Source organism: Haplochromis burtoni, unplaced genomic scaffold (assembly GCF_018398535.1).
Source record: "Haplochromis burtoni strain Fernald_Lab_line unplaced genomic scaffold, NCSU_Asbu1 Contig_61, whole genome shotgun sequence".
In the NCBI taxonomy this organism is placed as follows: domain Eukaryota; kingdom Metazoa; phylum Chordata; class Actinopteri; order Cichliformes; family Cichlidae; genus Haplochromis; species Haplochromis burtoni.
Window position 1 is genome coordinate 792,716 of NW_024582422.1, and position 10,471 is coordinate 803,186.

General features: G+C 42.5%; 1 protein-coding gene across 1 annotated transcript in view; it reads right to left on the bottom strand.

The window, feature by feature from the left end:
* grin3bb (glutamate receptor, ionotropic, N-methyl-D-aspartate 3Bb) overlaps nucleotides 1-10,471 on the bottom strand; it is a 53,812-nt gene that overhangs the window by 14,339 nt on the left and 29,002 nt on the right. Inside the window, exon 2 of the mRNA XM_005922967.3 lies at nucleotides 5,635-6,275. Coding sequence (XP_005923029.1) covers nucleotides 5,635-6,275 — 641 coding nt within the window. The remainder of the gene's footprint in view (nucleotides 1-5,634; nucleotides 6,276-10,471) is intronic.

Consider the following 10,471-nt stretch of genomic DNA (forward strand, 5'->3'; position numbering starts at 1 on the left):
GGGTGGCTGTGGCTACAATGTAGCTTGCCATCACCAGTGTGTGAATGGGTGGATGACTGGATATGTAAAGCGCTTTGGGGTCCTTAGGGACGAGTAAAGCGCTATATAAATACAGGCCATTTACCATTTACCATTTAAAGAACTGATTTCTCTGACTCAGTCAAATATGAGGAATCCAGTTTATCAGATTCTGCATCTAAACTTTGGACATCTAAAGAAAGACTGAAGATCTCATATTATTGTGTCCTGTGAAGAAGTAACAGATAAAGTTAATCTGAACAGAAAACACATCTTTAAACATGTTCAGATGTTTAACATAAAAGCTAATCATTCACTTCTTGACCCCACAAACAGCTGCCTTCATGATGCTGACAGAGGAGAAACAGCATCTCCATCTCACGTTCAATGTTAGAATAAAACTCCAGCAGACAAAGGGAAATGATCAGACAACTGAACCCAGAGCTGCTTCTGCTGGCTTTGAATCCAGGAGGACACCATTAGAAGATTGAACAAACATTAATGAAGCTCAGCTTTTAAATAAGAAAAAAATAACATAAAAGTGCCCAATCATCCAGGTAAAAAAATCCCAAAAAAGTTGATGTTGTTCATCTGGACGTAGTGTTTTCAGCAGGAGAAACGATTCATCATCATCCAAGTGGCTTCTTCAGTCTCGGCTGACTACAGGTGTGCCCAACCTTATAAATAGTACATTTATGTTATGACTGTAACTAGCCCACTGAATGACATGTCATAACCACTGATCAGCAACCACTGATCAAAGACCATGAGTACCATTCACAGAGAGTTAGGAAATGGCTGCAATCACAGCATTGTAAGAGGGTGATTGATTCCAGTCAACTGAGTTTTTTTTCTTACCCCTCCCAGTTCAAATGCATCAGACTTCCTATCTGTGGAAGGCTGTTTACCTCAGCTGCCAATACTGGATGAGAAGCATTTGCCTTGATTTACTTTTTTTTTTGCCTGTCCAGCTCAGCACTGTAGCAATCAGAATTATTGTCTCAAGGCCAAATAAAATGCCCAACGGATTTATTTTTCCAAGTGGATCATTATTGGTCCACTAGATCTTTATTATTATTATTATTATTATTATTATTATTATTATTATTATTATTATTAATTCAAGAACCACCAATACACCGACGGCTGAAGGCATCAGCCGCCAGCAGGGAATGTGGTGGGGGGAGATAGGCCCCCGCACCTGGGGGCCTGAGATGTTCCCAGAGACGTGGAGTCTAAAACCCGACCTGACACATAGACATAGACAAACAGGCACACACAGACACAAACATGCATTCCTGCCCTCATGCACACATATACCAATAGTCAGCACTCGCCCAACATGGAGACAAAAGAAATGAACACTGTATACCTTGATTTACTCTTGATCAAACTCTTGATTAAACAAAAGGAGTCCGATATGAGTCAGAAATGAACTTGTTTATCCACATTTTCGTATGCAGCCCTGACTTCATTTCAGGAGATGAAGCTTAATGTGAGGAGGAAGAGGATGAGATTTTACTAAGGTTACTATGTTACTTGAAAAAATTAATTTGTAACTAATTACTGATTAATTCTCCATTTTTGAAAGTAATTAGTTACTTAGTTACTTTTTAAAAACATGATTTACAACATGAATAGGTAATAAAGTGATAGACCTTTCAGCCCAATTCTACTTTTTCTGCATAATCCATCATGTAAAATGTAATCAAATGAAAAAGTCTCTTTTTAAAACTGGATTTATTAGTTTTAATTTTTTAACTTTATGCACATTGCATCAGGCAAAAATTAAATTATATGCCACAGTTTTTGACTTAAAGAAATTAGTTTAACATTTAAAGCCATTTTCTGCACATTCCAGCACATAAAATAAAATATTTTTTTGTGTTTACACTCAGTCTTTCAAATAGATGCAAGTAAAACACAGCAGAAAATAAATCAAATCAAAGACTCAGCAGCACTGAGTCCTGTCGCCTTTTTTTTCACCTGTTTAGCAGGAGTGGAGCAGGCGGAGGTTTGCCCGGTGCCACAGCGGTCATGTCAGTGGGAGGATCCGGGGGTTTCACATTCCCATGGCAGCCTGCTAGGTACTTGCTCAGAAGTTTAGGGGTTTTTTTCCACTGTAAAAAGAAGTTTTCTTCCCACGAAGTGTACAGCGGACGCTAATGTTTTTGTCACTTTTTACAGAATCAAACTCAAAGTAAGGTCAGTACTTCCACGCTTTAAACGCTGCATGGTGATACTCTCTCTCGCACTCGATATATTATCCATTGTTGATCTGCACACGTCTGTTACCACAAGCGGTGCACATGCTTACGTCATTATCATGAGACACTCTCACAAACAAAATCACAGTTTGTGGTAGGGCTGCTCGATTATGGCAAAAATGATAATCACGATTATTTTCACTGAAATTGAGATATCGATTATTTGACGATATTTATTTAACAATAACAATGTATTGAATAATGACTTTAAAGATTGTCAAAAAATAATATAAAATAGTGTGCAAATACTGATAACAGTGCAAATGTTTGCAATATAAAAAATAAATGAAAAATGTAAACATCTATGTTTAGTGAACTTTGCTACGGTGTTGCTCTGTGGTGCACCTACAACACCATAGCAAAGTTTACACACTGTGTCTACTTGATCCACGTCTGACTCCGTGAACCATAATGTTTCCACACCACTGGAGTTTTTTTTTTTTTACCTCTCTTTTCAACCAACAGCAGTCACTCTCCTCTCCAAATAACTTCTGCTTAGCTTTCCGAGTTTTCCTTGGTCTTTTCATGTGTGTTATGAATAAATTTTCTTTTTTTCGGTACCGGTACTAGTTTTATTTTGTTGTATTTATCCGCGACACCTTAAAGGCCGGTCCATGAAAATATTGTCGGGCATAAACCGGTCCGTGGCGCAAAAAAGGTTGGAGACCGCTGCTCTTAATTGTTGTGACACGTGTTCGAAATGCAGAGAGGTGCGCTCGATTTGCAACACGGAGCAGCGCAAGAGTAAAGCACGAGGGAGGGGCTAATAATCGGCTCAGTCATTTTTAATGATCGTTGAAAGCCCAGATCGTAATCGAGATTAAAATTCGATTAATTGAGCAGTCCTAGTTTGTGGGGCAACCGTGGTTCAGGGGGTTGGGAAGCTCATCTGTAACCGGAAGGTTGCCGGTTCGATCCCCCTGCTCTCTCTGTCCTGGTTGTTGTGTCCTTGGGCAAGACACTTTACCCTACCGCCTACTGGTGTTGGCCAGAGGGGCCGATGACGCGATATGGCAGCCTCGCTTCTGTCAGTCTGTCCCAGGGCAGCTGTGGCTACAACTGCAGCTTTCCTCCACCAGTGTGTGAATGTGAGAGTGAATGAATAGTGGCATTGTAAAGCTCAACCGGTTTTTAACATGCGCGCAAGGATCCAATCCCCCCTGTGGTGCGTCATAAAACTAAGGCACTGTGTGTGTGTATGTGTGTCTTCCTGCTGATCACAAAGTGTCATCTTTCCTCACCCTGTATATGGTGTAATCCCTTTAACGGCCCACCATACACAGGCATAGGTGAGGCCATAAAGGGGAGGAAGTTTACTAAATAAGAAAACAGAACCTTCACATAGGATGTGTCTGCAGTTAAACACTATAGCCTCCCCCACCTTTCTACATGTGGGGGAGGAGACCAGAAGAATATCTAAACATGCAGTTTGAAACAAGGTTTACAAATTTAAGTACAATAATGACAACTATTATCAAAATCAACCTAACAACTACCTCTGGTTGTCTCGTTCCTTCATATTTTTGTTTCTTTCTCCTTCGATGATAGCACAGGTATGATGCTTTATATCTTGAGTCTGAAGGCGCAGAAAGTAATTTAAATGTTCCTCATTCACACATGAACGCATGTAATTTCTCCTCTCCTCCGCCTTTGGCTTAGTATGTATGTGGCCGATCTCTTGTCACCTATGTGCAAAACCATTAGGCAGACGGAAGATGTCCTTCCCAGCCAAGGATTCAAATATGGTGGAACATGGCGGATTTCGCAAACTGGCAACTGCTCGTGTGCATATTTAATAGATTAATCATAAGTCTATGTGTTAGGTTACTGATAGCTAAACTTATCAGTTTTTTGGAAGTTACACATTAATCTATTTAATAGAAAAATACTTTACTCATAAATATATCTTAAAGAATGTCTGACTGCACCTTCAAAGTCTCTCAGAGTAATGAGAAATGCTGGCACCACTTTGGATCTCATGTTCAGAAACACACCTTTGGTTAATGGCAGCAACTGGTTCAAATACATCAATGATCCCCATGAAGGAAACATTCTGGTTTCCATCAACACATTATTCTTCTGAGGCTGCTGGAGGTTAGAGAGTGTGAACTGTAATAAACTTCCTCATAAATAACAGCTAGATCCAACATGTTTATTTCCAACACACGTACTGTATATATGAATATAAGGCAGTATTAATATAAACTCCTCCTGCCTGCAGGTGTGGATGGTGTAATCAAATTCACCTGGTTTTTCCATCAAACAGTTGCTGGAGCTGAATCTCAGTGCTGACAGTAAAGCTGAAATAACTCATTAAATCTACCATAAACATTAATTGCTGCACTACTTTCTAATTATGAGAAGAATTCATGTTTAATTCTGAGAACAGAGTGATGTATCCGTTCCTTTCAGTCAGAGCAGCTTCAAACATGAGACACACAGAAGGGTGACACTGGTCTGTCGATGAGAGCTGTGTTTTATCTCAAATGCTGAATCTGGGACGATCTTCGGCTGCATTCGAGCCTCTCTGTACAGTCTGCATATTGACGCCTACCTCTGCAGAGGCTTTAATCCTGTTACAGTTTCCTTCTTATCGGCTCTGCCTCCAAACGAGCTCAGCTGCTGTGTTTGTGACAGCCTCCTTTGTTTCAGCAGTGCTTGCTTCATAGTTCAGTCACGTTCCAGAAGGTTAAAGGTCATTTATCACCAATAATTGATAAATAGGGGTCCAGGAGTCCAATGGGGCTTTTAATAAGATTGTAATTCCTCTGTAATTAATGGAATTTGAATGCATTTCAATGCAATTGATGGAACTTCAATGCAATTGCATTTTACAGTACAGTACAGTAGAGACAAACTATACTGTAGTTAATTTTAAGTACTGCATAATTTCTTGGTTATTTTGGAGAAAAACAATATTTCCCCGTCTTGCATCTTAAGCACACTTTGCTTTTCAGGGCTTGGGTCGTATTATAAAGTGTTACTCAATGTTTTTTAATTAACTTGATAATTAAATAAAATTATTTTGTCTCCGTAAGGGAAACTTCTAAACCATCAGCATGGCAGACTGAGGCACAGACTGATGAAAAATGATTTCTTCTGTGCTGTTTTTGAAACAGATTTATATAAAACTGTATTAAGTATGAAGAGTCAAAGCTCTAAATGATCAGGCCTGCTTCATGTGACTACCTTTACTGTAAGTCTTCAGCTTCAGGTGTGCTCTAAGATGAAGTCCACCTGGTCCTCCCTGTGAATCCACAGCTCTAAGAACACTGGGAGAGTAAAATCTTTTCTTTGGGTTGTGATGTTTTTTGTCCTTCTAAACTGAGAGACTAAAGTGTCCTCTTACCTGGACAGGTACTGTCCTGAAGTCAGCAGCTCGTGCTTGTTGGGTTTGTCGTAGCAGTTCATCGTGTTCTGGATCAGAGCCAGGTCCGGTCTCACCACAGTCGCCGCAGCAACAGCCCTGGTGATGAGCTGCAGGGCGTCTCTAACGTAGTAGTCAAGCGGTTTCCGTTCCACCTCACCGTAGGCCAGTAGGCCAAGCGGCAGCCCGATGGTGTGCAGCACCTCGGGGCTGAGCGGCTGACCCAGCACCCAGTGTACCATGGGTAACGTCAGGCCCAGGTCCTGGGCGCTGCGCAGCACAGCCGCTGCGCACTGCGGGTCGGCCCCGAACAGCAGCACTGAGGCTGGTGAGGCTTGGTTCTGCCGGAAGTGTCGAGACAGGAAGTCGTGGATCTGCGTGTCATCGTGAGCCAACTGCGTCAGGTTCAGCAGGGCTCGCAAGTGCCAGGTGACCCTCCTGCCGCCCTCCCACGATGCACTGCTGTGATGGTCTAGGAGCTGCAGAAGACCCCGAGCCTCCTCCCAGCCCCGACACAGCACGGCGGTCCCCTCCCGCCAACCGGACCGCTGCAGAACAGTCAGCAGCAAATCAGACAGACCGGACTCTGGAACACCCGTCACCATCTGCAGGTGGAACCGGTTCTGGAGGAGAACAGTTTTAGAAAGGAGAATATCAATCAGATCAGTCAGTCCTGTTCGTGTCTGGAAGTTAAATCTGCTACTAAAGAGCAACGCTCCACAAACCCACACAAAACCACCAAGAAACAGCTTCCTGTTTCAAACCATCAGAGGAGAACATCAGAGAACAGACTCTGGTTTACATGTTCAGTTGGTCTTGGAAAAAAAAAATCTGATATGCTTTTATTTCTGAAGTGTGAATAGATTGTTAGTGACATGAAAACTGTGAACTGATTCCTACGAAGTTCTCACAAAAGTTTATACATGACACACAAAACATACAGCAGAACATACATTCATTTAAAACAGCTTCCTGTGGGTTGAAGCAAACTAACGGAGGAGGGCACCTGTGCTGCTCATTTCCAGCTCCACCTTTTGATTCCGCTGTGGCCACTTCACATGTTTCAACAAGACCCGAGTGTTACTTCAGCGTGTGCGTTTGTTTTTGTTGTTTACACCACATTGCCGGGTGTTCACACTGTAACATGAAGACCTCCCTGCAGGTGTGTTCAGGTATGATAATCAGTCCTGCCGTGACCTTTGAGCCAGGCACTCACCTCAAAGCTGCTGATGTCTCAGCTCAGGTGCGTCTGCAGGTGATCAGTTTATCACCTGCAGCCGCTGATGCTTGAAACCATCAGACAGCTGGAGGCAGATCAAAGAGATGCTGCACTCTCTGTTGCTACGGTGATGCAGGACACGTCCTCTGTCCGTCACTGTGACGATGCACTGACAGGCGGAGCTTTAAGGATTTGAAGTGTCAGACCTGCGAGAACAGAAACGTTGGATTGGCCGTCAGGTCGACACCTCGCTTTACTGCAGTTCACCTCCAAATACGCAGCAGCATGAGGTCACCTGAGGTCACCTGAAGTCAGGACAATGTTTGGTTTTGAACAGATAAGGTTTCTGGGTACACTGTGATGTCATTTCCTGTTTTTACTCTCAGCAGTTTCAAAGGACCACGAAGAGTTCATTTTAAGAATGTTTACGTTTGAGGACTGTGGCCACGCACACAGTCACACGACGTCACAGATCAGAGACGATCCTCGCTTCAGAGCCATGAGATCACAGCAGAATAATTGGGTTAAATCTGAGTTGTGACACCTGAAATCAAGAAGAGGATGAAGAGGAGAAGGAGACAAAAGCAGTTTTCTCAGGAAGATAATAATGATGATGATGGTGGTGATGATGAAGAGCCCAGTGAATATGCAAGTTCCTGAGCTCCAGAAAGTTTTGTGCGGACTGCAGCATGAAACGTTTCCTGAGGAGAAACAAAAAAGCAGCTGATTTTACTCGTTTCACTCCCAGAATAAAAGCAGCCCTACAGGGTCTACCTGTCCTAGGGCATCATGGGAAATGCAGGAAATCACAGATGGAAGCAAAAGGGCCGTGACGCTTGAATTTTTAAAACATGAACTCGTAATCCTCGGAACAAAGGGTCATTTCCCGTTCCCGATGGGATCAAATTGTCAATCCTCTCAACTGCATCTGGAAACGTTTCTGTGTGTGTGTGGGTTTGTGTGTGCGTAAAACACACTGTGTAGTTTTGTGTGTATCTGTGTGTGTGTGTGTGTGTGTGCGTGCGCGCGTGTGTGTGTGTGTGTGTAAAACACACTGTGTAGTGTTTTTCGTGTTTGTGAGTCTGTGTGATGTTAATCGCAGCTGCACAGATTTAACCACTGGACCACTGGATGTGTGTGATGGAGGAACAATGAAACACACACACACTGATCTGCAGTGTGCGCACAAACAGGCTGTGATTTAAACTTAGATCACTCTGAGCAGAATGCTGCTCGCTTCTTCATTTCAGAGGTTGTCAGGATGTCAGATGTTCTTCCTTTCATGAACATTTGTGATCTCAGTACAGAAACCACAATATGAGAAAGAACACTTAATAAAAACACTAAATATAAACGTCATCGCCTCTAACTCAGACATTTGTCCACGACATTCGCCCAGGATCAAACGTATCTGGGATAAACCTGGACCCGAGTTTTGATCTTCTACTGAGCCTGCAGGTGCACCATGAAAAACTCATGAGACATCAACCACCAATGAGATCCTGACGCTGAGCTCCAGGTGCTAAATAAATGTATTCAAACACCTTAACACTGGCCGAGTGTGTTTCAGACTACGTCTACACTAATCCACTGCTTCACTGAGTGAATGGGTTAAATGCAGAGAAGAATTTCCCCACGGGGATCAATAAAAGTGTACATTATTATTTAATCCAGATAAAATTCAAAACAACGTTTTTGTCTAAAAACACTCCGCGTCCGCACTATAGTTTTCAGGGTTTTTTTGTTTCCGAACAGTTGTTCATCCACACTGAAACGACAGAAAACACTTACATTGCTGTATTGTGCATGTGTGAAACGTAAGACAATTCGGCCTGCCTCATTTCTGGTTTATTTACTTTCTGCCTCTTAGAAACGTCGCGGCAAAATGTCGAGGAAAAGAACCACGTTTTTTAAATGGACTGACAATAGGACTGTCAAAATTGAGACCAAACAAAACAACTGCTGTATAATGCTCTCCACTATCTTAGTTTAGTTGGTCACATGACTGCATCATATGACTAAAATGCATCATTGTTTTCGAAAAGCTCCAGGTTCACAGTCCACACTGTGACACAAAAACCAAATGTATCCGCTTTGGAGAGCGTTTTCAAACACCTCCGTTTTCCATGACCAAAAACTCCATCTCAGGGTGGACTGAAGGTCAAACCTGAGAGAAAACGATACGTTTTCAAACGAAAACGTTTAGTGTGGACATGGTCTCAGTGTTTCTGACTCACCTGGATACAAGTGGTATTTTTCAGCACGGAGCTGCAGCTCTCTGCAGCTTCTCCACCTTTCTCCAGGCAGTGCAGGTGCTGGTGAAGCTGAAGTGTTAACTCTGAGGTCTGTTTGTTATTTTGGAGCCGTCAGGCTGTCGGCTCCCTGCAGACTTAAATGAGGCCATCCCGGCATTTCTGACCAGCCGTTTGGATGATAACTTGTCATCCTACAGGAGAACTGCGAGAAGAACAAACCTACCCTCTCTGATTTACAGAGTGAAACCTGAGATCATCTCCTGACAGGAAACACAGGTGAGACCTTAAACACACCATCAAACTCTGAGGAGTTTCTGTTTCGAAAGCTAAAGCTCACCGAAGAGTCGCTAAGACCAATGTGAATGTTTCATTATTCAACTGAGCGTTAACAGCAATGCGGAAGAAAAACTGTGACGTTTCAGGTGATGGAGATATGCAGCTGCTCCGAGTCTGAACAAAGTCAATCAATAAAACACAGAAATGAGATCAAAGCACACACTGAATAAAAGATGAAAACGAGGAGATAAAAAGACAGCAGAGATGAAAGATTCACAGCTGAAACACAAACTGAGTTCATTTACAGCCAAACATTAGAAACCCACATCTGACTGAAGCTGAACATAACAGATTCAACAAGAAGCATCCACCACAGCGACAAAGCAGGAAGCAGGACGGGTCGCTTTACAGAGGAGCTGCTGAGAGAGTCTCAGATCATTCTGCGTTTCACCGAGGAAGGGGTTATTGATTGTCATGCGCAGCAGAAAGAGGAGCATCATCAGCATAGAAATTAAACTTTGATGAGGAACACCCAGCCTGAACTTGGTCCTTTCAGAGAGGATGGGGGAAAAAAATCTTTCTAGCATTCTGAATTGACCCACTGCAACATCGAGAGCTGGCCAGAGGAGTGATGAAGCTCAGGACAGCCTTTTTTCCAGCCAGCCAAGCAGAGTTTTAGCTTTGGGGGATAAAAGACATGTTTTTACACATGTCAGAAATACATTTTCAAGTATTTTATATTGTGCTTACACCTAACCCATAATCACACAGTTTAAACCAGGGTAAAAATGATGTGGTAGACTCAAAAGAACAACACAAATCAGTAGAGTGTCACAATGGGACACGCCGCTAAGGAAAAACGAGGTAAAAACTAAACTAAACCTACACTGGGAGCAGCTAAACGACTATGACATTTAGAACATGAAACAAGAATATGAAATTGAACAGGAACATGTGAAACATGAACGTAAAGAAAACTAAATCTGACGTGAGTATAAACTGTTTATACAGTTTAGGTTATAGGTTTATACTGTATTATATCAGTGTTGACACATCAGTACTTAGACGT